At 60.2% G+C, this 27,984-nt stretch overlaps 2 protein-coding genes across 6 annotated transcripts in view; one reads left to right on the top strand and one right to left on the bottom strand.

The window, feature by feature from the left end:
* The first annotated feature begins 1 nt into the window (after window position 1).
* Window positions 2–13,910, top strand: TBC1D17 (TBC1 domain family member 17). Its single transcript, XM_036307063.1, has 17 exons — window positions 2–222; window positions 662–760; window positions 1,317–1,391; window positions 6,553–6,676; window positions 7,289–7,496; window positions 7,963–8,074; window positions 8,178–8,336; window positions 8,679–8,807; window positions 8,890–8,993; window positions 9,447–9,541; window positions 9,938–10,054; window positions 10,131–10,231; window positions 10,307–10,406; window positions 12,271–12,368; window positions 12,479–12,595; window positions 13,048–13,134; window positions 13,213–13,910. The coding sequence occupies exons 1-17, from the start codon at window positions 202–204 to the stop codon at window positions 13,414–13,416; spliced, it is 1,950 nt and encodes a 649-aa protein (XP_036162956.1). The 5' UTR covers window positions 2–201; the 3' UTR covers window positions 13,417–13,910.
* Window positions 13,911–14,104: 194 nt separating this feature from the next.
* Window positions 14,105–27,984, bottom strand: part of IL4I1 (interleukin 4 induced 1) — a 33,666-nt gene continuing 19,786 nt past the window's right edge. The window contains exons 2-11 of one of the 5 annotated variants that reach the window (XM_036307066.1): window positions 25,452–25,531; window positions 23,643–23,772; window positions 22,204–22,222; window positions 19,384–19,418; window positions 19,054–19,292; window positions 18,108–18,220; window positions 17,460–17,661; window positions 15,970–16,038; window positions 15,517–15,653; window positions 14,105–15,081 (exon numbers count right to left, since the gene is read on the bottom strand). In XM_036307066.1, the coding sequence (XP_036162959.1) occupies window positions 14,121–15,081; window positions 15,517–15,653; window positions 15,970–16,038; window positions 17,460–17,661; window positions 18,108–18,220; window positions 19,054–19,292; window positions 19,384–19,418; window positions 22,204–22,222; window positions 23,643–23,679 (1,812 nt within the window). In that variant the 5' untranslated portion in view covers window positions 23,680–23,772; window positions 25,452–25,531 and the 3' untranslated portion in view covers window positions 14,105–14,120. Of the gene's footprint in view, window positions 15,082–15,516; window positions 15,654–15,969; window positions 16,039–17,459; window positions 17,662–18,107; window positions 18,221–19,053; window positions 19,293–19,383; window positions 19,419–19,735; window positions 19,873–22,203; window positions 22,223–23,642; window positions 23,773–25,451; window positions 25,532–27,984 lie in introns of those variants that run through there. The other 4 variants (XM_036307068.1, XM_036307070.1, XM_036307067.1 and 1 more) reach the window with 4 other exon arrangements.

Genomic DNA, 27,984 nt, shown 5'->3' with positions numbered 1-27,984 from the left:
GGACCGAAACCCTCGTGACTGGAACGCTCGTGGCGCAAGTTCCACCACCCCATTTAGGAAAATAGTGACACCCACTCCCCTTCCAGGACGAGCCAGGGCGCTACCACTCTCCAGGGACCGAGGGGAGGCTCCTATCCGGACGTGACAGCACCTTGACCCGGAACAGGAGGGAGCCGGGTCAGCGGGTTCTCGGCCGCGGCTATGGAGGGAGCCGGTTACAGGGTAAGCACGGCGGAGGCCTTCCCTCGCGTCCGTCTAGAGGGGCCGCCCCTCCGCTGGGGCGGCTTTCCCGTCGGGCCGCGCCGCGCCTCGGGAGCCCGGCCGTTCCCCGGCGGAGACACCATCCGCTGATAACGCGCTCGCCTTCCCCGCCTCTGCCTCGGGGAAGACCCTTATCTTCGGGCCCTGCCCCTGGGATGCTCTCCTAGGTCCCGCCCCTTCTGGAATCCACACCCCCTCGAACCCCGATCCCTGACCCCTTCTCTGCCTCCGGGCCCAACGCCTCGCTAGTTTGTTGGTATTTGGGATTCGCCACTCCCGGGCCCCGCCCACCGGGAGGATAGCCCCTCCCCAGGACCACTCCCATTGGCTCCCTTCTGAGCCCCGCCCCTCGGTGTGGTTCTGCCCTGGGGCCCCGCCCCTCACTGGTTTCCGTGCTCAGGTGGTGTTTGAGAAGGGAGGCGTGTATCTGCACACCAGCGCCAAGAAGCACCAGGACCCGGACTCCCTCATCGCTGGCGTCGTCCGTGTTGTGGAGAAGGTGGGCCGGGGGGCAGGGCTCGGGCAGGACCAGAGCGGGGTGGAGGCTGCATCTGGCGGAGTGCCATCTGGTTGTCAGCGATGAGACACAGTGGTTCTCAACCTTCCTAATGGCGCGACCCTTTCATACAGTTCCTCATGTTGTGGTGACCCACAACCATAAAATTATTTTCGTTGCTACTTCATAACTGTAATTTTGCTGCTGTTATGAATCGTCATGTAAATATCTGATGCGCTGGATGTATTTTCATTGTTACAAATTGAACATAATTAAAGCATAGTGATTCATCACAAAAACGATACGTAATTATATATGTGTTTTCCGATGGTCTTAGATGACCCCTGTGAAAGGGTCGTTCGACCCCCAAAGGGGTCGCGGCCCACAGGTTGGCGACCCACAGGTTGAGAACCGCTGCCTTAGGAGGATGGACGGGGTGGGGACTGGAGAGAGGGGCAAGACTTTGTCAAGCTGAAAGCCTAAAACGGGGAAGAAGTTTGCCAGTATGGTTTGGGGAGTTAGGAGGGGAGCCCCTCTAACCTCTCCCCCCCTCCCTCAGGACAACGACGTCCTTCTGCACTGGGCTCCGGTGGAGGAGGCTGGAGATTCCACCCAGATCCTCTTCTCCAAGAAGGTAGGCTTCCCTCGCTTGCCGCTTCTCCACTGGCGTTGTCCTAGGCCCAGGCAGTGGAAGGCACTTGGAAGTGCTGGGTGCAGTCCCAGACCTACCTTCGGGGCAGATGTGACCTTGTTTGGTTTCCTGTCTCTGTGAGATGGGGCTGAAGATGCCCATTCACGGGAAGAAAGCGGGTTCGTGGCCGTGGGGACAGCTGCCCTGTACTCCCTTTGCTTCCTGGGAGAGCCCCGCTGGGACAAGAAGACAGCTGGGCCTGTGGATTGGGTGGCACGGTTGTTAGCCCATAAGAACTGAAGAAGGGTGGCGTTCCCTCTGGGGCAGCCTTGCCGTCATGTCCGCAGAGGGAACAGGACCCGACCGAGGCTACTCGCCCACGTCCAAGGCACCCCTTCCTCCCCCAGTTCAGGACCTCGCCCTTCGCAGTACGAGTCTCCTGGGGCTGCTCCTTGCCAGGCCCTGTGCTGGACGGTGCTGGCACCCAGAGACGATCCCCCCCAGACCCTGCCTAAGCCCTCATGACCATTCTGTTTCTGAGAAATTGAGGCACAGGGAGAGGAAGCCCCTTTTCCGGGATTAAAAAACCTAGGAGGTTGTTGGAACTTGTGTTTGAGCTGCTTCTAGAGCCCTGCTTCTCCCTGGGGGCAGACGTTTGGGCTGGGATTCTGAAGACGAGAGGGGCAGGAGGAAGTGGGTTCCGGCTCAGGGGGTGTGGGACGTCTCTGCAGAGGGGTTTGCTGAAAGGTGGTCGGGCCTGAAATGCTAGGCTGCGAAGCTTGGATCCTGTCCTGGGGGCCTGGGGGCAACCGCGGGAGGAGAAAGGTGTGACTGTAGAAAGCTCCCTGGTGGCGGCATGTGTGAGTTGGGCCAAAGGACCAAATGCAGGGAGATTGGAGGCTAGAAGGTCGGGGAGGGGGCAGTGTGATGGGCCAGGGGGAGAGGAGGAAGCTTCAGCTGGGGCCATGGGGTCTCAAATGACCTGGGGGTACAAATGGAGATCCCAGGCACCTGCCCCCCAGGGAGTTGGGGCAGAAGGACCAGGGTTTTGCATGTGTCACCAAGCTGGAAGGCAGTCTGGCTGGTCTAGAGAATACTGTTGTCGTCCTTGGCACTCTGACTTCCAAATAGCAAACCCACAGGTGGGCTTCAGCAGGAGGGAAGCCAGGCATCCAGGATTCGTTCAGCTCCAAGGAACACAAAACCAGGCTGATGGCAGGTTAAACAGACGCAACACTCCAAGAGGTCAGACTCCCTGACCGTCTAGCTGCTGGCCTCTGATGGTTGCCGTCAGCGCCTGGATCACTGAGACCTACTGTGGTTGCCCCCATGGCTGTAAATAACTGCTTCAGCTCCAGCCAGAGCACCTACCTTTTAAGGCAAGAAGAAGGGGGCGAGCGTGGTACCAACCACATCTGTCCTCGTCAAGAAAAATGAAATTTCCCAGAAACCCTCTGCACTGGTTAGGAGTTGCATTTGGCTGTGCGTGTGTGACAGAAATAGGAATAACGGGCTTACACAAGGTAGAAGCTCATTGCTCTCCCATTAAAAAGCCCAGAAGTTCTGCCCTGGCTGAGTAGCTCAGTGGTTAGAGCCTTATCCCAATACACCAAGGTTGTGGGTTTGATCTCCGGTCAGGGCACATACAGGTAGCAACCAATGAATGCATACGCGAGTGGAACAACAAATCTCTCTCAGAGAAAAAAAAAGCCCAGAAGTACAGGTTCACGTGTGTGAGGACCCAGTGTCCTTCCATCCTGCGCTGCCACCCCGTGCGTGTCCTAGCCATCCTCAAGGCTGTTTTAGGTCCCAAAGGGCCTCTGGAGCTCCAGCCTTTTTGACTGTGTTTGTTCACCCTACGTGTGAGTTGCAGGTTGGCCAGTGAGCTCTGCTCATCACAAGTACTCAAGGAGCCTGCTGCTGGTACGGCCAGCATTTTAACAGTCGCCATTCCTTGTGGCAGAGAAAGAGCCAGATTAAAATCCAGCCTGGAAGTGATCTGTCCCAGCCCCTTGGCCAGAACTCGTTGCACGGCCCCACCAGCCAGGAGAGTTCAGTGAGCTGTGATCCTGCTGTTTGCCTGACAGGCAGGGAGATGCTATTTTGCAAATAGCACGGAGGGCAGAGATGGTGTTGCTGGGGCTGGTTTGGCAGTCTTGTGGGCAGGTGTCCCTGCCAGTTCCTGGCCCTCCCCTCATGGGCCTGCTACAGCTCCAAACATGATATTCTCCCTCGACAACACCCAAAGGTGAACCAAAGGGTGTTCGCTCCCATAGGTGCCTTTTTTACCAGGAACTTTCCGTCCTCAGACTCCCCACAGATACCATCTCAGTTCCCTCTGGCAGCAGAGTGAGTCTGTAGGCCACTTAGAACCGCAGGGAATGCTGGGGAAGCGATCGCTGGGGGGCTCCGTCAGCCTGGGCGCAGCAGCAGAGATGGCCACAGGTAGACCCAGTCTGTGTCCTTCTGGTGTCGTTGCTCTCGTCATGCAGGGTTGGGTGCAGGAGTTAGTCTCCAGTTACTTTAGCAGCACGGATGACATGCAGAGGAGTGGAGCTGACAGAATTGCACCAGGGCGGGAGGAACAGCACTCACCTTGTGAGGGGGCCGCCACCACTGCCAGAATGAGGGCTGTGCATATGGGACAGCATTGGTGCTGTCGAGTTCAAGGGCACAGTCGTCAACGCTGCCACAAAGCTAGTGACTGGGCCTGGAAGACTGAGCTGGCCCCACCGCCGCCCCCGTTGCCTCTCCGAGGGCAGGAAGATGAAGACAGATGAGTCTCCTCCTTGCTCATCAGCCAAACAGGCCAAAGTGGCAGGAAGTTGCCCTCACCTAATTTCCACTTTCCAGAGATTAGTGTATCGGATTGGTAGACTCTGTCTTGTGTTTGGCACTATAGCTGCAAGGGAGCCTGGGATATGTAATTTTTAGGTCTTTGATCCATTTTGAGTTAGTTTTTGTGTATAGTGACAAGTTCCATTCTCTTGCTTAGGGCTTTCTAATTTCCCAGAGCTATTAATTGAAGAGGATTTCTTTTCTCCATTAGATGTGTTTTGGCTCCTTTGTCAAAATTATTTGCCCATATACATAGGGGTTTATTTTGGGGATCTCAGTTCTGTTCCATTGGTTTGTGTATCTGTTTTTCTGCCAATACCATACTGTTTTGATTATTGTCTCCTTGTGGTATAATTTGAAGTCAGGGAGTGTGATACTTTCGGCTTTGCTCTTTTTTCTCAGGATTGCTCAGAATAGGCGTCTCCTCTGACAGTTCGCCTCCGTCTCAGGGCTCCACCCCTCTGGGGGAATGTGGCGGTGGGGTTCCCCAGACCCATGAAATCCCAGTGCAGCAGTACAGGGGTGATGGGTGGGGGCGGAGTGACGGGGGAGAGGCCGGCTGGTGTGCTTGTGGCTTTGTTCTCCCAGTAATGGCGACTGCCTGACCTCAGCTGCCGCACCTCTGTGCCACCCATCACTGGGATTAGCCACAGTGTGCTCCTCCTGCTCAGGGAAAGATGCTTATTTCTCTCCAGTTGTTTTTTTTTTTTTTTTAAGATTTAAAAAAAAATTGATTTTTAGATACGAGAGGGAGACATTGATTGGCTGCCTCCTGCACCTCAAGGTGATCAAGCCTGCAGTCCTCCCCAGCGGCATGTGCTCTGACCGGGAATCGAACTAGCAACCTGTCAGTGTCCAGAACGATGCCCAACCAACTGAGCCCCATCAGCCACATGCCTCCCCAGTGTTCAGGGCTGCAGATAATGTGCTCTGTAGCCTGATACTCAATGCTATAGCCTCTGGGGCCCGCTGCTGGCCCGCGGCGGGGAGGCGGCCAGCTTGTGGCTTTTTCTGTTTGGCAGTAGTGGCTGCCAAAATACTATGGCTGCACCTCTGTGCTGGCTCCTCCCTGGTCACTGGGCTCAGCTGCAGCAGCAGCAGGTGCTGACCGTGCAGGCAGGGAACACACCTGTATCTCCTTGGGCTGCAGGGAGTGCAGGGGGCAACCTGATCCCCCCCTCTCCTGAGACCCACATCCAGGGCCCTGTCTCAGGCCCTCTTCCTCCCCACCTTCGGATGCTTCACCGGGTGGGGAACCGCTCAGCCTCGTGAGGAAATCTGTTGCTGCGACTTCCAGGGGAGACCAGGGGACCCTCTCATGTTGCTGTGATTCTAACGTCACCCCTCACCTTATTTTCATAACCTGTGAGCCGGCTACTTTTTTCTTTTATCGAGATAGAATTTACTTACCACAAGCTCAATTTTATAGTAAAACTTAAGAGTTTTAAATTGCATAAGTCAGTGGATTTTAGTATTCGCACGATTTTGCAGCCGTAGCCAGTGTCCAATTCCAGAACATTCCGCCGTGAGTGCCCCAAAGAAATCCTCTAGCTGTCAGCAGTTGCTCCCCCTTCTCCCCTCTCCCAGCTCCTGGCGACCACTAGTCTCCTTTCTGTCCACAGATCGGCCTGTTCTGGACATTTCATAGACGGAATCACACAGTTCACGGTCCTGTGTGTCTGGCTTCTTTACTTTGGGTGCTTTCGAGGTCCGTCCGTGTTGCAGCGTGGGCCAGAGCTTTGCTCCTCTTTATTGCCGAGTAATGTTCTGTGGCTCTGACGCTGTGATTATTCCTCAGCTGGCGGACACTGGGCTGTTTCCCTTTCTTGGCTCTTAGGAATACTGTCTGAGTTCCCGCGTGGGCATTTACGTTCGTTTCTCTGGGGTTCATGCCCGGCGTGGAGGTGCTGGGTGATTCCACGTTTCACGCTTTGAGGAACCGCAGACTTTTCCACTGCGGCTGCCGCACCTCACACCCCCCCCCCCCCCCCCGCAGTGTCTTCTTTGTCACAGCCGTCCTGGTGGGCACGTCCTGGTGGGCCCGTGGGGATCTGAGCGGGGTTTGGTGAGCACTGCCTGCTCCCAGCACTGAGCCCTCGGCAGCCCCGGCAGAGCCCGCCTGCTGGACCACCTGCTCGCCGGCGGCGACGCTTTGATGACAGCCACCGGGAGACTTGGCTGGAGTCCTGGCCCAGTCCCAGTCCTTGGTGCCCTCTTTGTGCCTCAGTTTCCCTCTTTGTTCAACGGGGCTACCTTCCAGGATAGCCTCACGGCTCCGACCCAGAAACTGAATCCACAGCCCCTCTCTTTTCCCTTCTTTCCCCAGGATGCCAGTGGAGGGGACTCCTGCACCTCGGAGGACGAGCCAACCTTTGACCCCGGCTACGAACCCGACTGGGCTGTCATCAGCACTGTGCAGCCACGGCCCCGCCGCTCAGAACCCACGAGGGGTAGGCTGAGCTGTACCCCTGGGGGGCAGGTGGTGACGCCGTACCCTCAGTGGTCATGGCGCCATGGGCTTCACTGCCCACACTCAAGATGGCTCCCCCACCCCGGCCTTCCAGTCCCAGGAGAGTGGGGGGGGGTGGCCAGCGTCCCCAGGGATTGCAGCCTTGCTCATTCTGCCAGGCTCTGTGGTTGGCTGCGGGCATCCCCAGGGAGTCCAGGCCGTCTGAGTGCTGCAGGAGGGGCACCAGGGAGGCACCTGGTCCCTCCGGGGGTGGGGAGCCCTTCCAGGAAGAGGCAGTGCAGAGCCTGGCTCTGAGGGGCACTTGGCGGGGGCACTGGCCCTTTGTGTGGCTCCAGGGTGGGGTCTGGAGTGGAGAGAGGTTGGAGACGACACGGGCAGGGGCAGGGCGAGGGCCAGGGAGCCGATGTGGAGCAGGCACATGTCCCCCGGGCGGGGCTCTGTTCACATTTTATTCACTTGTGTTTCCATGGAAATGTGAGGTGACCCAGAGCTCCCGAGGGCGGGGCCTGGGGCTGGCTCCTGTGGGCTCTTAGGACAGGTGCCATGTGCCCTCTGGCTCCCCACACCTCTCCCGACACGGTGCCACCCCCAGGTGCGGAGCCCAGCTGCCCCCGGGACTCCTGGGCCTTCTGGGTGAGCCTGGGGGAGCTCAAGTCCATCCGCCGGTCCAAGCCAGGCCTCAGCTGGGCCTACCTGGTCCTGGTGACCCAGGCCGGGGGCTCCCTGCCCGCCCTGCACTTCCACCGCGGGGGCACCCGCGCCCTGCTCCGCGTCCTCAGCCGCTACCTGCTGTTGGCCAGGTGAGCATGCCCCTTGGCGCCAGGCTCTGCCCTCCCCGGCCGCAGGGCCCTCAGCTGGGAGAGGAGCAGCTCAAACAGATTCAGAGGCAGGAAAAGGGAACTAATTGGCACAGGTAACCGCCACGTCAGAGGGTAGTTTGGTGTCAGGCAGGCCCGGTCCCAGGATGCTGGAGTTTCTCACGCTCAGGGCCCAGCAGCCCTGGTGTAGCAGCCGGTGGATGGACGGACAGAAAGCAACTCCCTCCTCACATTCCAGCAGCTTCCCTGGCTGCTGCCTCTCGCGCCCGACCAGGGAGGGGGCGGTCAGTCCCCCGACCAGGGAGGGGGAAGGCCCTCATCCACCCTGGGCCGTGCCCACCCCTGGCGTCCAGCTGTGGTCTCAGGCCCGAGAGGAGGGAGTCCCCAGTGGAGGGAGGTGGGAACACTGCGGGGCCTCCACCTGTGCGTCACCAAACCCTCCCTCCAGCTCCCCGCAGGACTCCCGCCTCTACCTCGTCTTCCCGCACGACTCCTCCGCGCTCTCCAACTCCTTCCACCACCTCCAGCTCTTCGACCAGGACAGCTCCAACGTGGTGTCCGTGAGTCCCCAGCAGCGGCCCAGCGGCTGTGCCAGGAGAGGGGGGGCTGTGGGAGTGAGAAGGGGGGCGGGCGGAGTGTGACCAGCCCTCCGTCTGTCCCCAGCGCTTCCTCCAGGACCCCTACTCCACCACCTTCAACAGCTTCTCCCGCGTGACCAACTTCTTCCGGGGAGCCCTGCAGCCCCACCCGGAGGGGGCCTCCCGCGACCTTCACCCGGTCCCCGATGACGAGCCCGAGCCTGGGTTCGAGGTCATTTCCTGTGTGAGTAGCAGGGCGGACCCTATTGCTTTGGCTGCCACCGCGGGCGGGGCCTGCATTTCCCCGGAGAAGGGGGGGTAATAACAGCACCACCCTCATCGGGTGGCGTGAGTGACTGGAAGGTGCTCACAGCCTGTGCTCCTGGTGCTGGCTGTTATTGGGGGGCCCTTCCAGACTTGGGGTGACTTTGTCCCTGACCCAGGGACGGAGTTGCTTCCCGCCCCGCCCTGAACATTACCTGTCTGCTGCGCTAAGAAGGGCTGAGGGGACGTGAAGGTGGCCGGGACGCGGCGGGGGAGGGTTGTGGGGTCCCCCACAGTCGGGGCTCACTGTGGTGTCCCACAGGTGGAGCTGGGGCCCCGGCCGGCCGTGGAGCGGGCGCCTCCAGTCACAGAGGAGGAGTGGGCCCGCCACGTGGGCCCCGAGGGCCGCCTGCAGCAGGTCCCCGAGCTGAGAGCCCGGATCTTCTCAGGAGTGAGGCGCTGGGCTGGTGGGGGGCTGGGCCGGGCCGGCGGCCTGGGGGCCCCCTCTGAGCTCCCGCCCGCTCCGCCCCCAGGGTCTGAGCCCCGGCCTGAGGCGAGAGGCCTGGAAGTTCCTCCTGGGCTACCTCAGCTGGGACGGCTCCGCCGAGGAGCACAAGGCACACGTGCGCAAGAAGACGTGAGTGAGCCCGGCACGGCGCCCCGCCCCCCGCTGATTGGCGGGTTTTGATCCGCACGTCCCAGCGGCAAGCAGGGTGCCCGGCACGTGGCACGGCACCCAGCACGTGGCACGGCACCCGGCACGTGGCACGGCACCCGGCACGTGGCACGGCGCACGTTGGGTTTGAGCCTGTCACGTGCTGGGCAGCACCTGTGCAGGGGGACAGGCGCTGCCGTCTGGCCTGGGGCCGCACTGTCTCATGGTCACTGCTTTGCTGCTGAACTGTGGGCCACCCGTCCCCTTGTATATGCTGTGCCCCTGCTCTGCGGCCTGGTCCCCACACCCGGAGGTCTGTGCCCTGAGCTGTCAGGAGGGGCTCTGCCTGGTCAGGAGGGGCTCTGGGGCGGGGCCGGGGCTGAGCCTGAGGCGGAGGAGGTGGCAGGCGCCCTCACGCCGCCCCTCGCCCCTCAGGGACGAGTATTTCCGGATGAAGCTGCAGTGGAAGTCGGTGAGCCCCGAGCAGGAGCGGAGAAACTCGCTGCTGCACGGATACCGCAGCCTCATCGGTGGGTTGGGGGCTGGGAGCCGCGCCTCCCGGGAGCGGGGTGAGGGCATCTGAGGGGGATGGGGGGATGGGGGTGAGCAGGGGCCGAGGGGCCGAGGCGACGCAGGGGAGAGGGAGGAGAGCCAGGCTCCTTGGGCTGAAGCCCCGCTCGCCATCTTCTCACCGTGGGATCCTGGCCAGTGACTGTACCCTGGGCCTCAGTTTCCCCGTCTGGCTGGTTAGTGACCACAGCACTGGAGGATGTGGGGCGTGGGGAGCAGCCCTCCCTCCAGTGTCAGGTGGTGGGGATTGGCCCACACCTGCCTGGGGAGAGGGGAGGGGGGCTGCAGCCAATGGCCAGCAGGGATGGGACCCCCCCGACTTTCTCACCTTGGCACCCTGCACCCTGTCCCCACAGAGAGAGACGTGAGCCGCACGGACAGGACCAACAAGTTCTACGAGGGTCCCGAGAACCCGGGGCTGGGCCTGCTGAACGACATCCTCCTCACCTACTGCATGTACCACTTCGACCTCGGTGGGCGCCCAGGCAGGGCGGCGCCGCCCCTGGGGTGCTGAGGGCCTGGGCCGTCCCTGACCTCCTGTCCCCACAGGCTACGTCCAGGGCATGAGCGACCTTCTCTCCCCGATCCTCTACGTCGTTCAGAACGAGGTGGACGCCTTCTGGTGTTTCTGTGGCTTCATGGAGCTTGTGGTGAGGCTCGGAGCAGGGGTGGGCGACGGGCGCCTGGGCAGGATGGGGTGCGACGCCTCCGTGCCTCCCCCACAGCACGGGAACTTCGAGGAGAGTCAGGAGACCATGAAGCGGCAGCTCGGGCAGCTCCTGCTGCTCCTCCGGGTGCTGGACCCGCCGCTCTGTGACTTCCTGGGTATGTGTCTCGGGGGGCGGGCGGGGGTGGGGGAACAGCAGGGACAAAGGTGTCGTCACAGAGCCTCTGGGAATGAGCAGCCCCGGATGGTGTCCAGGACATTTGGTCCTGATCCTAAAAAGAGAAACATCTGGCACCACCCAGAGTCCAAGACCTACCGGTGAAAGCAGGGTGGGGGCTTGGAGCAGACCCCGAAATGCAGGTGTGCGCCTGCGCATCCAGGCGCCGCTCCCCGCCTGCCGCCATCAGTCCCGGCTCCTGGGGGAACTCCCACCCGCCTTGAACCCGGGGTTGGAAACTGGTTCTCTGGACTCCTGGCACTGGGACTGCTGCATTCTGGCCTTAAAATGTGTCTTGGAATTTGTTCAGTGTAAAAAATGCAAGAAATTCAGATAAGAGGAAGAAAATTGTTGTTGTTGATAGTAGTATTCTTTTGATGCAGGTGACAAGTTAGCTTACTTACGGTTTTTCTTCCGTGAAGTGTAGGCTCACTGTGGGGGAGGGAGATAGATTGGAACGGAAACCAAGACCTAGAAAGCTCATGCCAGTTCTGGGGACACCTGCACATTAGCTGCCTGTGTCATTAAAAGGTTCTTTTAGTTGCCCTGGCCGGTTTGGCTCAGAGGATAGAACGTCGGCCTGCAAACTGAAGGGTCCTGGGTTCGATTCTGGTCAAGGGCACATGCCCGGGTTGCAGGCGTTAAAAAAAGTTTCTTTTAGCCCCAGCTGGGAGGGCCCAGGCTTGATCCCCAGCCCTGGTTGGGTTGAGTGTGGGAGGCAACCAATTGATGTGAGCACATCAATGTTTTTCTGTCTCTCGTCCTCCCTTCCACTCTCAAAAATCAATGGAAAAATATACTCGGATAGGGAATAACAACAACAAAAAAGTTTCTTTTAAAGATTTTCTTATTGACTTTTTTTTTTTAAGAGAGAGAGGAAGGGAGAGGGAAAGAGCTAGAAACGTTGGTGTGAGTAAAACCTTGATTGGCTGCCTCCTGCAAGCCCCCTACCAGGGATTGAACCTGCAACCTAGGCATGTGCCCTGACTGGCACTCGAACCAGCAACCTTCTGGTGCCCAGGATGACATCCAATCAAGTGAGCCACCCTGGCAGGGCCATTAAAAATGTTCTAACTAGCGGTTCTCAACCTGCGGGTCATGAACAATGAAAATACATCCTATCAGATATTTATATGACGATTCATAACAGTAGCAACATTACAGTGATGAAGTAGCAACGAAAATAATTTTATGGTTGGGGGCCACCACAACATGAGGAGCTGTATGAAAGGGTCGCGGCATCAGGAAGGTTGAGAACCACCACTTGTATTGACCGCACAGCGTTTTATCCGTCTTCATGACTTAAGATGATGTACAAGAACAGATTTGACCCGACCTGGACATTTGCAGTTTTTCATCATGACAAATAGAGTCTGGATAATTTCTTTAGGTAAAATTCGAGGAAGTGAGATTGTATCTCGGGCAGTAGATATTTTTACAGCTTTTGAAATGTCTGTCCCCGTCGCTACTTCCCGGGAAAGTTCTACCAGTTCCCGTGTTTGCTCGACGTTCTCTCACGCCTCTTGGGCCTCACTGTCCCTCCGTGTGTGTGTGGAAAGCACGGGACGGCTCACCTCGCCGGGGTTTGGAAGGCAGGATGGGGACGGTTCCCGCTGACACGGCATTCCTGCCTTGGCCCAGAGGCTTCCCACATGGGGCAGGAGTTACCACCTCGCCTGGTGCAGGGTCTCACCGCTGGGTCTTAGTTGCCATCCGACGGGCACACTGTGAATTGGGACGGGGCGGGCACTGGTTGTGAGCTTGCTGTTTGCTTAGCACCACCCTCCACTGCTGTCCTCCTCTAGACTCCCAGGACTCTGGCTCTCTCTGCTTCTGCTTCCGGTGGCTGCTCATCTGGTTCAAGAGGGAATTCCCTTTCCCGGATGTTCTTCGGCTGTGGGAGGTGGGCAGCCGGCGTGGGTGGGGGCTGGGGAGGGTGGGCAGGGGCAGGGGCAGGCCTGGGTAGGACCTCAGGCAGAGGCTGGCCTGTGACCCTCCCTCCGGCGCTCCCAGGTGCTGTGGACGGGGCTTCCGGGCCCTCATCTGCACCTGCTGGTGGCCTGCGCCATCCTGGACATGGAGCGGGACACCCTCATGCTCTCAGGCTTCGGCTCCAATGAGATCCTCAAGGTGAGGCTGACCCCGCCCTCCTGACGGTGCACATGGGACACAGCGGCTGGAAGGGGACTCTGTGGTACTTGGCAGTCATCGGTACTCAGAGTAGGATTGTGTGAGCAGGTTAGCTGAGCGGGCAGCCCTGAGGCCAGCTCTGTTCTCCTGCCCGGCCCCATCCCTGGCTCTGCGGTGTCCTAGCAGAGCCTGTGGTCTGTGCTTGTGAGCTCCCCCAGCACCCGAACTGGACGGCCAGCCCACTGGGTGGAGCTCAGCGTGCTTTCCCTTCCTGATCCTGCACCTGGCAAGAAGCCTGGGAGAGCTGACCTCCCCTGACCGCCCCCCCCCCCCCAGCTACACTGTGTGCCCCAAGGGGGCCAGCTCTCCATTGTGTGGCTCAGTGGGCGCTCTGGCGGTGGGGGTTGAGGGCCAGAGGCCGGCCTGACTCACTCCCGCTCCTCCCCCGCCAGCACATCAACGAGCTGACCATGAAGCTGAGCGTGGAGGACGTACTGACGAGGGCCGAGGCCCTCTACCGGCAGCTGACCGCCTGCACGGTGAGTCCCCCACCTTCCCAACAGCCCCACTCCCCGCCCCGCAAACTTCTGACTTGGCTTCCCCTCCCCACCCTCCAGGAGCTGCCCCACAACGTGCAAGAGGTCCTGGGCCTGGTCCCGCCCGCAGCGCCGCACAGCCCCTCGCCTCCCGCCTCCCCGCTGCCGCTGTCGCCCACCCGCACCCCGCCGGCCCCGCCGCTCCCCGCGGACGCAGCTGCGCAGCCGGACAGCAGCCTGGAGATCCTGCCTGAGGAGGAAGAGGAGGACGGCGTGGGCTCCTAAGTGGCTGGGCTGGCCTGGCTGCAGCCTGCCCGGCTGCACAGCACTTTCTCCAGCTCCCGCCCCGTGACCACACCCACGGGCTGGGGGTGGAGCCAGCAAAGGGGCGGGGCTCCCGCCCGGCCGCCCCGCCCTCCGATTAGCCGGTTTCATTAACTGACATTTCTGTGTCCCGTTGGCCGCCTGTAGGTGTAGGAAGGGGAGGGGGTGGTGCGTGTTCCCCTCTGACCCTCCGCCGAGCAGGTGTTTGACCGCGGACCCCAAACCCGGTCAATGAGATTAAGAGGAGGGCCCTTGGGGGTGAGTGGTGTGGGGGAGGGGCTTGTGGAGGCAGGTGGAGGAGTGAGGATGGGGTGCTGGGTGCAGCCTTATGTTGTGCAGGGACACATCCTGGACATAACTGACATGGAAGGGCCTACAGAGCTGCCCAGACACCGAGGACCTGCCTCCAGCGTTGTGGTACTTGAGGAAAATAAACTCGTGTTTGATCCACTGTGGGTCTGGCCTTTTGTTACTCGCATCGAGCCCACCTGTGTCGTCACCGTCGGGCGGGCCTGTGATTACCATTGACCAGAGGGAAGCAGCACCCGGGGCTCGGGGGAGGCAGAGGCCCCTCTACCCCTGGCGCATGGCTTTGCTCAAAGCAAAGCGGGGAGGCGACTGAGCCAGGGAGGGGACAGGACCACAAGGCTTTTTCCGAAAATAATTTAATACTCGGGCGTCCGGCTGGTGGCGTTGGGAGTGGCTGTCCCGCGCAGGGTTGAAGGGTAGGTGGTCTCCGTGTGAGACCTGCACAGGGGCTGGCAGTCCACGGGGCCCTCGGCCACGCGCGCGGGCTCCTCGTCCTCCGCGTGCAGAGCCTTCTCCTTGTGCAGGGACTTCTCCTGGCTGTTGATCGGGCTGTGCGTCTGGCCGTTGATGGACACGGCCGCGCGCAGCGCCGACTTGACGGCTGTCTCCATCCAGCCGTGCGGGTAGGCAGTGTGCTCCCCCGCGAAGTAGATGCGACCGTAGGGGTCCGTCCAGTCGAACTCCTCCCAGCCCTCCTTGGCCCGCCAGAGCGTGGGCGGCTGCACCACGAAGCCGCCCTGGCTGTGCGGGTCCTCTGCCCAGCGCTTGACCACGCCGGTGCCGTCCCAGAGCCGGTACACGATCGGCCCGTGCAGCGCCGCCACGTCATCCAGGGCCAAGTGCATCGTGTCTTCCGTGCTCAGGCCGTCGAACGGGGCCGTGGCGTCCCCCCACGTGTACGAGGCCAGCAGCAGCGAGCCCTCCCCTGGCGACGGGTAGGTGATCACGCGCGACGGGCGGTCGGTGTTGGAGTGGCCGCCCTGGATGTGCTCCTCGTGCCAGAAGGGCCGGCGGAAGCTCAGGTACACCTTGATGGCCGGCTCGTAGTGCAGCTCGCGCAGCGCCTCCTGCCACTTGCGGGGCAGCGGCGGCGAGAACTTCATGCGCTGCAGCGCCGGCCCGGTGGCCGTGAGCAGCACCACGTCGGCGACCATGGTCTTCTGGTTCCGATCCCGGTGCCAGGTCCCGATGTGCACGTGCACCTCGTGCGCCTCCTGCTTCACGGCCGCGACCGGCGTGCGCAGCAGGATGGGCACCGACAGCGTGCTCAGCAGGGCGCGCGGCAGCAGGTCCCAGCCGCCCTCGACGCGGCTGTACCTGGGGGGGGGGGGGGCGGGGGGCGGGCAGGAGCGTGACCCGGGCTCTCGGCCCCGCCCCTTTCCGCTGGCTGGCCCCTCTCTGTGCGCTCGCTGGTCACCTGCCCGGAGCTCTCCCTCTAATCACCCCCTATTACCGGCCCATAATTGGCACCTGCTTGCTCCCCGAGAACCCCACCCACTTGCTGAAGTCCCCCCAACCCCCCAACGGGGGCTGGAAAGCACAGAATTATGTGACTCAAGAATCCCGCCCCTTCTGCCTGGGCCACGCCCTTCCTGGAACCTTTCTAATCCATTTCCTCCAGACCCCGGGGTGTGGGGTGAACGTGGCCCCTTCTCCCTAAAAGCTGCACCCTTCTCGCCAGCCCCGCCTGCCCGATATTGTGGCCCCCGCCGCTCCGTTACTCCCGCATTGGCCCCAGGCCCCGCCCCTCACCGGAGACGATCGCTGAGGGAACCGTGGGCCCGCAGGGCCTCCAAGAAGCTGCGATGGAAGAAGCGGTCCTTGGACATCACGTCCCCCAGGAGGTTTGCGGCGGGCTGGCTCAGGTTCCCCTCGTTGAGGAGGTACTCCTGGGGGGCGGGTGCCGGTCAGGGCCCCGCATTGCACCTCAGCTCCGTCCCCACTGCTGCAGGGCCCCTCCCAGCTCAGCCTCCCCATCCCCTGATGCGAGGAGAGCTTAGGTTCCCTGGACCTTAGAGATCCGGTCCCCCTCCTCTTGTGACAGATGAGGAAAGGGAAGCCCCGAGAGGGCATGTCCAACCCCATGGCCAGGCAGGAGGTCGCCAGGGCTGTGTCCCGGGATCCTGCCCTCTGGCTCCAGGGCCAAAGCCCACGGGCGCCCTCCTGCTCCTGGTTTCAGACAGGGACCCGGAGACCCCCCCTCACCAGGAGTGTCAACTTGTCGAACTTCCTCATGGCCTTTCTGCAGCCCATTTTCCTGATATCGATGATGGCCTGCAGGGGAACAAGCAGACAGCTGGAGCTGAGGGGCAGGATGGCGGGGCTGGGCCTGGGGTCCAAATCCGGGTTCTCTTCCTGCTCCTGCTCATGGCTGGCCTTCACCACTCGCGTTCACACCGCCAGGCCTTTGCCCATGCCGTCCTCAGCCCTGCCCTCCACTGCTGCTCCGATGTCACCCCCTGGGACGTCTTCCCGAGTCCGTATGCCTCCCTCACTCCCCGGCACACCTGGCACCAAAATGCTCGGCCAGGCGGGCACTGTTTCGCCTGCCTCCGCCCCAGGCGTGGCTCCGTGCAGGCAGGGACAGTCCCTCTCAGTGCTGTGGCATTCTGGTGCCCAGGAACTACCTCCTGGTTCACTGTGGGCACTGACGAAAGTGGAATTCCTTCTGCCACTGCTGAGGGGGCATGACTGCCCATAGCTTCCCAGGGCTCCCCAGCACCTGCAGCCGCAGTTCTATCCCCTCAGCCTGTCATCCCAGGCCCCTACCAGCCCCTGGACCACCATTTCTTAAGGAAGCTCTGGTTCTAAGGACAATATCCAGTGCCCAGACCACCCTCAGCTCTCCCACCCCCACACCCTGTACTTTCCCCCTGGCTAGTCCTCCTTCACCGCTCTGCTCCAGGCTCATCTCCTGACCGCCTCTGATTTCTGCCCTCTTCTTTGCTCACCTGGCTTCCCCCTTGTGCCCTTCCTCCCTCATTCCCTCACCATCACCTCGCATTTCTCTAGGCTCACTGAACTGGGAGGTGCCAACACAGCATGGCCTGAACTCAGCACCCACCCTTGTCCGGAAGGGGAGATGGACAATTAGGAACTGCCAGAGAAGGGAGAGGGCCAGCTCCTCCCTGAGGGCATCAGGGAAGGCTTCCCGGAGGAGGGGGCATTGGAGTTGGTTCTTGAGGGATGAGCAGGGTTCCCTGGGGGTAGGGGGTGAGGGATGGGGGAAGGGGTCTTCCAGGCAGGCCAGGCAGGAGCCAGAGGAGAGGATGAGGCCCAAGTTGGGGCCAGGACTATTGTGACATGGGGAACCCGGGAGTATGAGAGGTTTAGAGGAAGAGACTGAGTGCAGTATCAGGACCCTGGGTGTGGCCAGGGGGAGACAGACATAGATGTGGGTCTCAGGAGATGGGTCTGGAAGACATCTGCCTGCAGATAAAGGTTTAAGCCACAGATGTAAGAGATGAGGCTGTCCAGGACAGTGTGTGGGTGGTGGGTAGGGAGGGGATCAGAGACCACAGGGTGATGGAGCTTTGGGGATTGGCAGAGTTTGCAGGGAAACTAAAGCTGGAAGAGGCGGCCATGGGAGACCAGGAGGCGTGAGGGGAAGAAGGAAAGGCTGGCCAGAGGGACGATGAGGGGGCGCAGGACGACAGCGTGGGGGGCAGGGCTGCGGGACCGGCGGGAGCGCCCACCTTGTTGAGAGCCATCTGGAAGATGTCCTCAGGCGCGTGGCCCTTCTCCTGGGGGCGCAGGTCGTAGCCCAGCTTCTCCGGCATCTTCTCCACCACGTAGTTCCGCAGCTTCATGTCGCCCACTTGGGTCCACGCGTTCTCGTCGTACTGGATGAATTTGGTCAGGTTGAGCCCCAGGCTCTTGCAGAGCGCGTGCAGGATCCTGAGGGAGCAGGCAAGGCTGGGGCGGTCCGACAGGGGAGGCGGGGTTCCCCTTCCCGGGGGTGGGGGTGGGGGGCGTGAAGAAGGGAAGGGGGTGGGTAGGGCAGCTGGGGACGGGGTTTGGGGAGGGGCATGAGGCTGGAGTGGGGTTGGATTTGGGGGCAGCTGGGGCCAGGAATGAAATGGGAACAGCTGGAAGGCTGAAGGCAGTCCCGTGTAGGACCGGGTTTGGAGCGGGAGTTGGCTTTCACTGGGGTTGGATGGAGGCTTGGGGTAGGGAAGGGACTCGGGTCAGGGCAGGCAGAGCTGGGGGTCCAGAGGCACTGGCGGGGCTCGCTAGGGGTCCAGCTGGACTTGCTGGCACAGTGGTGGGGCTGGGATCAGGAGAAGAATGGACTTGGAGGCGGGGCTCAGAGCAGGGCCCGCGGGAGCTGGGTCAGGCCTCACCTGTGTGACATGGGTATGCGCATGGCTCCCAGCTCCCCGATCCAGCCCGTTTTCTCATCCCGGTAGGTGAGGATGCGGCCCCCGATCCTGTTGGCTGCCTCCAGGATGGTGACCTGAGGGATGTGGGCATGGAACAGGGCCCTTCGGCTCCTCCCACTGACACCATCCTCCCCCCCACCCACCCTGTGCCAGACCCCCACTTCCCATCCCCCAGCTGTACAGACCTGGACCCCACCAGGGGCCCTTTCTTTCTTTTTAAAAAAATATATTTTATTGATTTTTTACAGAGAGGAAGAGGGATAGAGAGTTTGAAACATCGGTGAGAGAGAAACATCGATCAGCTGCCTCCTGCACACCACCTACTGGGGATGTGCCCGCAACCAAGGTACATGCCCTTGACCGGAATCGAACCCGGGACCCTTCAGTCCGCAGGCTGACGCTCTATCCACTGAGCCAAACCCTTTCTTTATGGGGAGGAGGAGGGGCTGCTGGGAGGACAGATGCCACAGGGAGCGTGTACACGACAGCTCCTGACGCAGCAGGAAGGCTGCGGGTCAGGTTAGAGAGGGACTTCCCAGCTCAGGGAGGGGAAATTCCTCAGAAGCCCCTGGCCTGGTCCGATCCTCATTCTTGGATTTCAGTGAGAGGACAGTGGTTAGACCTCAGGGGGCACTTCCCCTCAGGCGGGGTGTCCATCGGCACCGACACAAATTCCCCCAGGAGTGTGGAGGGCCCCAGACTTCCCCCCGGGATGCGAGTGGGGCCGGGGGTCGAAACCCCCCGCCCCCCCCAATGCAGTGCAGCACACGCTCCCTCTGGGTAGACCCCAGAAAGCACAGCTCCCTCTCCTCGCCTCCCACCTTCCCCGCCCCCCACAGGGACGTGGCCAGGCCCCTCCAGCGGCAGCAGGAAAGACTCCAGGTAGACGGCAAGCAGCACCTCTCACCTTGTGGCCGGCATCGCTGAGCACCTTGGCGGCCATCAGCCCGGCCACACCGGCACCGACCACGATCACCCTCTGGGGCTTTAAGGTCCGATTGAGGCCCAAGGTCACCACCTTGAGCAGCTGCTCATAGTCCGGGTCGTGCAGGCACACCTCGAAGGGGTCCTGGCTGCGGACAGTCTTCCATTGAAGGGAGGCCACCAGGCCAAGGAGGACGGGGACCAGGGCAAGGAGGCGCCAGGCTGAGAAGAGGACAGGCCATGGGTATGGGGGGGGGGGGGGGAGGAGAGCAGGCTCCGCCCCCACCCGCAGGGCCCCCCTCAGCTTACTTACCCAACGAGGCCATGACTCGCACTGGGAGGTGGTGTCTGGGTTGGAGGGGAAGCAAGGGCCACTGTGACGGGGGCCGGTCCCACCCAGCACGACTCCTTGTGGGGCTGCCCGGCTCCCGCCTCAGCCCTCTCGCTGTGGCCACCACTCTCTATGGGCACGTGTCCCCTGACCCCGGTCCCCAAGTCCCCTGTTCTGTGTTCGCCTGTCTGCCCTCCGCTCCCCTTCCCTGCACCCCTCTCCCTGCCTCTCCCTGTCGCCCCTCTCTGCCTGTCTGCCTCTCCTCACCCCCCCCACCCCCCCCGTCTCCCTGTCTCTGTGTCTGTGGGTCCACCTCTCCCAGCCTCCTCTGTACCTTAGCTGCCCGAGGATGGCGCACTGGCAGCCCTGCCTCTCCTCTGCCTGCCTCCTCGCCTCCTTGGTCCTTAAATCAGCCAAGCCCCGCCCTCCCTTTGGGAAACGAAACTGCTTTCCTGAGTCCCTCAGAGCCCAGTTGAAGCTGGGGGGGGGGGGGGGTTGGGAGGAAGCAAATCAATCTAACCTCTTCCTCTCGCCCCAAATAGACAGTCTGGGGCAGTGGGAGGGCCGGAACTCAATGCGAAACGAGCCACGTTAAGGGCCTGGCCTGGGCCCTGGAGGCAGGGTCCTGTGTCTGCCTTCTGTGCTCTCCCCCCTCCTGGATTCCGGCCAGGGGCCAGGGGTCTCGGGCCTCGGGCTATATGTTCCCTGTGACGGCCCCTGAGTCCCTCTGTGCCAGCTGTGGCTGTGCCCTGAAGGGCTCATGGGCTCTGCTCCCCTTGTGCAGGGCCGCTGGGAGCCATGACCCGGGCCCCGTGGGACTCAGGGGCAGCGGCACAGTGGCCAGAGGCAGGGCCGGGGGCCAGCCCGCCTCAGTCCCGGCCCGCGTCCATCTACAGCGGTCAAGTGGGAGGACGAGGGAGTGAAGCCAGTCAGTCCATGACCAGCACCTGGGCCAGTGCCAGAACCTGCTCCTCGGGAAATGCCAGCTGCTGCCACCGCGTGTGTGTGTGTGTGTGTGTGTGTGTGTGTGTGTGTGTGGAAGGGGCCTGAGTGAGTGCCCGTGGGCCCGGCCTGGCCATCCCGGCACGGAGAACGCTCGGTCTCAGCTCAGGGGCCGGGCACCTTGGAAACAGCCCCGCAGTTCCTGCCTCTGCCTTTGGTCTCTGCCGCCCCATCTCTGGGGCACTTTTCTCTCGAGGCCGGCCCTGAGAACAAGAGGACCCGCTACCAGGAATCCCCACACGGACCCTGGCCCGGGGGGCTCGGTCGGTTGGGCGTCATCCCATGCACCCAAAGGCTGCCGGTTCAATTCCCAGTCGGGGCAGGGGCTGGGGTTGCAGGCTGCATCCCTGGTTGGGTGTGTACAGGAGGCAACGGATGGATGATTCTCTCTCACATTGATGTTTCTCTCTCCCTCCCTCTCCCTCTCTCTCTCTCCCAAATCAGTGAAAACATTAAAAAGAAAGAAAAAAGGCCGAAACCGGTTTGGCTCAGTGGATAGAGCGTCGGCCTGCGGACTGAAAGGTCCCAGGTTCGATTCCGGTCAAGGGCATGTACCTGGGTTGCGGGCACATCCCCAGTGGGAGATGTGCAGGAGGCAGCTGATCGATGTTTCTCTCTCATCGATGTTTCTCTCTATCTCTCTCCCTTCCTCTCTGTAAAAAAATCAATAAAATATATATTAAAAAAAAAAAAAAGAAAGAAAAAAGGGAGTCCCACCCAGGCAGCAGGGGCCTCGTGGCTGTGGAGGGCTCTGTCAGGGGGAACATGGCGGGTCCCCGGCAGGGGGTGGGGGTGGAGAGCCAGTTCGGGGGATTTTTGGGGAGGAGGGGGGGGAGGAGAGGCCGAGGGCCTCAGCAGGAAGAGGGCTGGAAAGCCCGAGCAGTAAATCAGAGAGGGATGTGGTCTGATGGAGGGCGGGGGGGGGGGGGGTGGTGCATCCGAGTGAGTCAGAAACGCATGATGCAGGGCTGGGGGGCGGGAGGCAGCGGCCAGGAAGGACAGAGCTCGGAGGCCGAGGGCACGGTCGGGCAACAGCAGCGAGAGGGACGGTCCCAGGGACGCCCGCCCGAGGGCCCTCCGCTCGGTGCTCGGCCTCCCCGGGGCCTCACAGGCTGCGCTGGACAGAGAGGAGCTGGGGCGAGGGGTGGCGAGGGGTGGCCAGGGCACCCCCGCCTGCCGCACTCACAGTGACCTGGAGGAGGCGGGTGCCGCCGGCTAGGTCTCAGCAGCTGTACCTCGAGCAAAGACGCTCTCTAGCCCCAGACACCCCAGAGGGAGCGGAACCTGGCCCAGGGCGGGGAAGGCGGGTGTCCCGGGCCCCCCGGTGGGAATGGGCAGGTGCCCCCTGCCCAGGGGCCCCAGTGCTCCTCGGCCTCATGGCAAAGTCCCACACGGAGCAAATAAGGACACGGAGCCGGTGGCGGCAGCTGAGCCCAGGGCTCCCGGGGGCGGTCTGAGTGAGGAGCGGCTGGGGGCCCCGCTGGGGGGCCCGAGTTGACCCCCTGGTCTGCCCCCTACAGGACTGCTTTCCAAAGTCCCTCTGGCTCTGGGCACACCCCACTCGCCTCCTGGACTCTAGGAAGAGGAGTGGGGTGAGGCCTCCCCCAAGACACCCATTCAAGGAGTCAGAGGGAGCGGGGGTGGGGGTGGGGGAGGCCGGCGGGACTCAGGAGGCAGCCTCGAGTTAGAGGAGGGCTCTCCCTAGGGCGGACCTGGCCAGTCTCCTGCTCCCGATAAAATGACTATGGGTGTCCTTCAGTCCCATGTGCCAAATACTTTAAATATATATATAATCCTCACCCGAGGACATGTTCATTGGCTTTTAGAGAGAAGGGAAAGGGGGAGGGGGGGAGAGGGGGGGGGGGAGAGAGAGAGAGAGAGAGAGAGAGAGAGAGAGAGAGAGAGAGAGAGAGAGAACACATCGATGTGAGAGAGAAACACCAATTGGTTGCCTCCCGAACGCAATCTGAGGGGTCAAACCCTCAAAAACTAGGCACGCGCCCTGCCCAGGAGCTGGGCCTGAGATCCTTCGTGTGCGGGGCAATGCTCAACCAGCTGAGCCACCAGCCAGGCCCAGGGACAACCTGACAGTGTACGGCCCAGGCTGGGAGTCACCCCCTGAGAAGGGCAGTCTGTGCTTGGACCCAGCAGCGAGGCTCCCGCCCTGCCCGGCCACAGCTGGGCTCTCCTCCCCAGCGCTGCTGCCACTTGGGCCATCTTGGTGGGGGTCGCCCCCTGCACTGTGGAGTGTTGGGCAGCATCACTGGCCTCTACCCACCAGATGCCAGTAGCGACCGGCCCCTCAGGCTGTGACACCACAGGTGTCTGCAGACACTGCCCGCTGTTTGTGGGGTCAGGGCGAGGGTGGATGGAACTCCCAAGGGTGACTGGACACGGTCCAGGATGGGGACCTGGGTGCAGCGGGCAGGAAGGCCACAGGACAGAGGTGGTTTGGGGGATGGGAGATTGAGTCATTTGGGGACCGCTTTGGCAGAAGTAACCAGACCTTCAGAGCCGCTGCTGGCAATACTGAGACGGGCATTAGGGCTAAAGGTAGGGTATGGAGTGAGGTGGGACGGGTTAGATGACACGTCTGGAATAGGTTCCCTGAGCTTGTGGTAGGAGCTGCAGACACACTGTGAGAACCGGGGGCGTGGCCGCTGGGGGGACAGGCCTGGGCCTCCCCAGGTCGAGTATGTCTGCTTCAGTTAATGGTGGGATAGTCCGGTTTCATGATGGAGTTTCCAGACAAAATGTCAATCCTTCCGGACAGAAACGGTCTCCGGGAGGAAACCCTGCCGTGTCTGGTTTGCTTCTAGAACCACAAGGATGATCCTAATGGGGTTCAGGTCGAGTGTGAAGCAGCCGGCGGCCTGGCCCGGCTCCCTGGGGCCTGTGGCCCGGAGGGCCGCTCATGGTGACGGCAGCCGCACAGCCAGGGCAGGGCGTGCGTTCTTTCCTCTGAGTTGGCCCAAAGACCCTGAGTGGGGGTATTAAAACTTTCCCCGAGTCTCAGAGGGGGTGGCGCCTGCCCCGGGGATGCCCAGGGCCCCTGGCAGAAGTGCAGACCTGGACAGGGGAGGGGGGCAGAGGGCGGGGGGCAGACTTACTGTGATGCCCTGATCTTGCCTGACCCCTGGTCAGGGGCATCCTTCTCACAGAGCCCTCCTGCCCGCCTTCCCGTTTCCAACCCCACCAAGCCTGGGGGTGTAGGGGGGTGTGCGGAGGGGGACACTCACTGCAAGGCTGGCTCTCAGGGGCTCTCTCAGCGCCCATGGCCTTCTGGTTAGCCTGGGACAGAAGTCATCGTCAAGGCGAGTAGTGGTGGCTTTGTCCTGATCCCCTTGTTAGACCAGCCGTGCCAGGGTCCTGGGGTGGGGGCAGAGCGGTTGGGAGATCGCGGAGGGCAGGCCCTCCCTTCACAAACGCGTATTATGGAAAGTGTCAAGTCTATATAAGCACAGAGACCAGGATGGTGAACTGTCCGACGCTCCGTCCATTGAGCCAAACCAGCAAGAGCAAGAACTTACTTTTAAACAAATAAAACTACAATACCAGTATCACATTGACAGTGGAATTGAATCGATGTCCACATTTTCCTGAATGTCTCAAGAACTTTAACAACTGGTTTGTTGGAATCAAGATCTAAGTAGGAGCTCAGACTGCCTGTGAGCGACATTGCCACTGTCAGTGTCACTTCCCCTCAGTGGACTTGGGGTCCGTGTCCTTGGACCCAGGGGTCTGACGTGACCCACAGCGCCACGCTGGACCCGGGCCCCGCGGAGCAGCGCGCCAGGTCTGGTTCCTGCCTTGGGGAAGTCTTTGGAGCTCACGGGTGAACCACGGTGGTGTCTGGAGGCAAGGTGTGGGGGCGCCCGGGTGAGTCCCTGTTGGATCGCTGCCAGCGGGGTGGGAGCTGTGGGACAGGCACGGGGGCAGCTGGGGACAGCTCTGCCTGGCTTCTGAGGATAAGGATTCTGCTCCTGGGAGTCCTCAGCTGCTGCCCTGAGTCTGAGGGCAGACTCTTAAAGCTCCTAGACCAGTGGTTCTCAACCTTCCTAATGCCGCGACCTTTTAATACAGTTCCTCATGTTGTGGTGACCCCCAATTTCATTGTTACAAATTGAACATAGTTGAAGCCTAGTGATTCATCACAAAAACAATATGTAATTATATATGTGTTTTCCGATGGTCTTAGGCGACCCCTGTGAAAGGGTCGTTCGACCGCCAAAGGGGTCGCGACCCACAGGTTGAGAACCACTGTCCTAGACAATTTCAAAGGAGCAGTGGTGCGCTGGGGCTGGCGCGAAACAGTTCATGGAATCTACTGGCTAATCCCCAGATCGTTTTTTGGTTTTGACTTGCAAGCCATTATTAAAAAATTATATTTACAATTAATTTTGTTAAAAACAAAGGATACTTGCCCGGCCAGGGTTGCTCAGTGGTTGGGCATCAACCTATCAACCAGGAGGTCATGGTTCCATTCCTGGTCAGGGCACATGTCAGTCCCCAGTGTGGGGCGTGCAGTAGGCAACTGATCAATGGTTCTCTCTCGTCATTGATGTTCCTCCCTCCCTCCCTCTCTCTTCCTCTCTGAAATCAGTAAAAATATAAAGAAGAAAGAGGAGACTCAAAACTCATTCCTTCCTAATTGCTTGCTTACACTTTACAAGTATACGCTCTGGCGGTGAATTAACTGCATCTGGACAGTGTGCATCAGCCTCCCAAGGTGGTGTCGGGTGGCTTCACGTGGGAACTGGCACATGCTACCCGGTAGGGCTGCCCCCGCCTGCAGATGCGTTCAACACTGACCAGCACACCGCTGCTTCCGAGTCCCGTTCCCGCCTCCCCTGGATCAAGGCCACTCGCTCGCTCTGTAAATCTCTTTCAATCATCTGACCCTCTCCGTGCCAAGCGGTGCCTGACGAGCCCCATCCCGGGGAAGGGGCAGGGCCATGTGGGAGGCAGTGGTTGGAGGTGAAGAGAAGCCACGACCACAAACCCGATCGCCCCTCTATCCCCATCGGGGAGAAAGGCGTGCAGCTTACTGAGATGTGCCTGGACTTAACGGAGAGGAGCGCGGGCAGAGGCCATGTGTCTGGACTGGCGAGGGTGCACCGTTTTCCTCCTGGAAGGGAAAGTGCGGTTACAATGGAGCCGTCACCTGCAGGGTGGCCCCCAGTCGCCGCTGACCCTGCTGCACCCTGGGGACCATGAAGCCTGCTGGGCCATCCCCCAGGGGGCCAGTGCACTGTGACCCCTCCTCCCGCCTGGCCACTGTCCTATTTATAACTGCTCGTGTTCTTCAAACTGGGGCGTCCAAGATCGCCCTGGAGTGGGGGGAGGAAAACGGAACTTGTTTGTTTTTATTTAAAAAATACGTCCTAACCGGTTTGGCTCAGTGGATAGAGCGTCGGCCTGCGGACTCAAGGGTCCCAGGTTCGATTCCGGTCAGGGGCGTGTACCTTGGTTACGGGCACATTCCCAGTGGGGAGTGTGCAGGAGGCAGCTGATCGATGTTTCTGGCTCTCTGTCCCTCTCCCTTCCCCTCTGTGGAAAACCAATAAAATATATTTAAAAAATAAATAAAATAAATAAAAAATACAATTGCGCCCTAACTGGTTTGGCTCAGTGGATAGAGTGTCAGCCTGCGGACTGAAGGGTCCCAGGTTCGATTCCGGTCAAGGGCATGTACCTTGGTTGTGGGCACATCCCAGTAGGGAGTGTGCAGGAGGCAGCTGATTGATGTTTCTCTCTCATCAATGATTCTAACTCTCTATCCCTCTCCATTCCTCTCTATAAAAAAAAATCAATAAGATATATATATATATATAAAAATACGATTGCCCTAGCTAGTTTGGCTCAGTGGATAGAGCGTTGGCCTGTGGAATGAAGGGTCCTGGGTTGGATTCTGGTCAAGGGCACATGCCTGGGTTATGGACTTGGTCCCCAGCAGGGGGATGCAGGAGGCAGTCGATCAATGATTCTGTCATCACTGATGTTTCTTTCTCTCTCCCTCTGTGCAATCAATAAAAATATATTTTAAAATAATGACATAAATAAAAAAATACAACGATTGCCCTAGCTGGTTTGGCTCAGTGGACAGAGCATCGGCTTGCAGACCAGAGTCCCAGGTTTGATTCTGGTCAAGGCCATGTACCCTGGTTGCAGGCTCTTTCCCGGCTCTGTCCCTGGTCAGGGCTCATGCAGGAGACAACCAATCGAAGCGTTTCTTTTCTTTTCTTTTTTATATTTTATTGATTTTTTACAGAGAGGAAGGGAGAGGGATAGAGAGCCAGACACATCGATGAGAGAGAAACATTGATCAGCTGCCTCCTGCACACTCCCCACTGGGGATGTGCCCGCAACCCAGGTACATGCCCTTCACCGGAATCGAACCTGGGACCTTTCAGTCCGCAGGCCGACGCTCTATCCACTGAGCCAAACCGATTTTGGCTGATGCGTTTCTTTCACACCGATGTTTCTCTCTGTCTTTCTCTCTCTCTTCCACTCTCCCTTAAAAAAAAAAAAAAAAAAAAAAAAAAAGGAAAAATATCCTCAGATGAGGATTAACAAAAAACAAAAACTAAAAAATACAACTATAAGCAAGCAGATAAGCTTAGTTGATGTTTAATATACGAAATAGTAGGTATATTATATACACTGGAAGTGCAAGCTCAGGAAAAAATTTGTTCTATCGATCGTGTGGCCCGGGCCAGCCACCTCCTTGGAGATAAATACTTTCATTTTTGTAACCCCAAAGGCCTATCAGGATCAGGTAAGTGCAGGGGCTCCACAAATGGACGCTGAAATACAAACTACTCCTTCCTTTCCGGGGGCTCAAGGCCTCTCCCTCTCTCCTTCCTTCTGGTGGAGGAGTCAGGTCGGATCACAGATAGTCAAGGCTCACAGACCGCACAAAGGGCCTCTGCCGCAGGGGGTGGGGCTTTGGAGAAGCAAGTGGGGCTGCTGGGTCTGCCTCCTCCGGTTCCCCTCCCTCTGCTGTGGCTTCTGCTCAGACGGGACACTAGTCTTCAGGAGCTCAAGGTCGTCAAAGGAATGAATGACTCACGATCAAGGCTGGGAAAGTGGACCCTGGCTCTCCAGAACACGCCCTGGCACTCCTTAGCCTCACGGCTCGGGGGGCAGGGCTGAGGGCAGCTGGAGTGGGGGCAGGGGCGGGCGTAGGCCGGTATGTGAACATCACCCAACCCGGCCTCTTGGTCAACAGCTGCGGACACCTGTGACCCTGAGGGATGGGGACAGGTGACATTTATGTCTTCTACGCTGTAACCCAAAGCGACACACTTCACAGGTTCCCTGTGTCCTGTCCTCCCGCCACCAGCGTCAGAGGAACCCGCGACTTGGGTGTGTGCAGTGAGAACGCCGTGTCCTGCTCAGTGTGGCTTGTTTCTGAGCTCGTCTTCTGGAACCTGCTCCTTTTACCCAGCTTGCTCCCTTTAAGCTATCCACAGGAACAGCACAGCTTACTTTCTGTTCCACAATGAATTTTATTTTATTTAGGAAAGCGACATACAGTCCTGGGTACGTCCGAGTGCAGCGCGTGGAAAGACAGGAAAG

Source organism: Myotis myotis, unplaced genomic scaffold, assembly GCF_014108235.1.
Source record: "Myotis myotis isolate mMyoMyo1 unplaced genomic scaffold, mMyoMyo1.p scaffold_m19_p_45, whole genome shotgun sequence".
Taxonomy (NCBI): domain Eukaryota; kingdom Metazoa; phylum Chordata; class Mammalia; order Chiroptera; family Vespertilionidae; genus Myotis; species Myotis myotis.
Note: the sequence above shows the minus strand (reverse complement) of the source record. Positions and strands in the feature narration are given on the sequence as shown.

Excerpts from the sequence above, each read along its gene's own strand:
- TBC1D17 (XM_036307063.1), top strand. The coding sequence starts at position 202 with ATGGAGGGAGCCGGTTACAGG. Across the intron at positions 10,055-10,130 it reads CATGTACCACTTCGACCTCG|GCTACGTCCAGGGCATGAGC; the intron begins GTGGGCGCCCAG and ends CTGTCCCCACAG. Across the intron at positions 12,369-12,478 it reads ATGTTCTTCGGCTGTGGGAG|GTGCTGTGGACGGGGCTTCC; the intron begins GTGGGCAGCCGG and ends CGGCGCTCCCAG.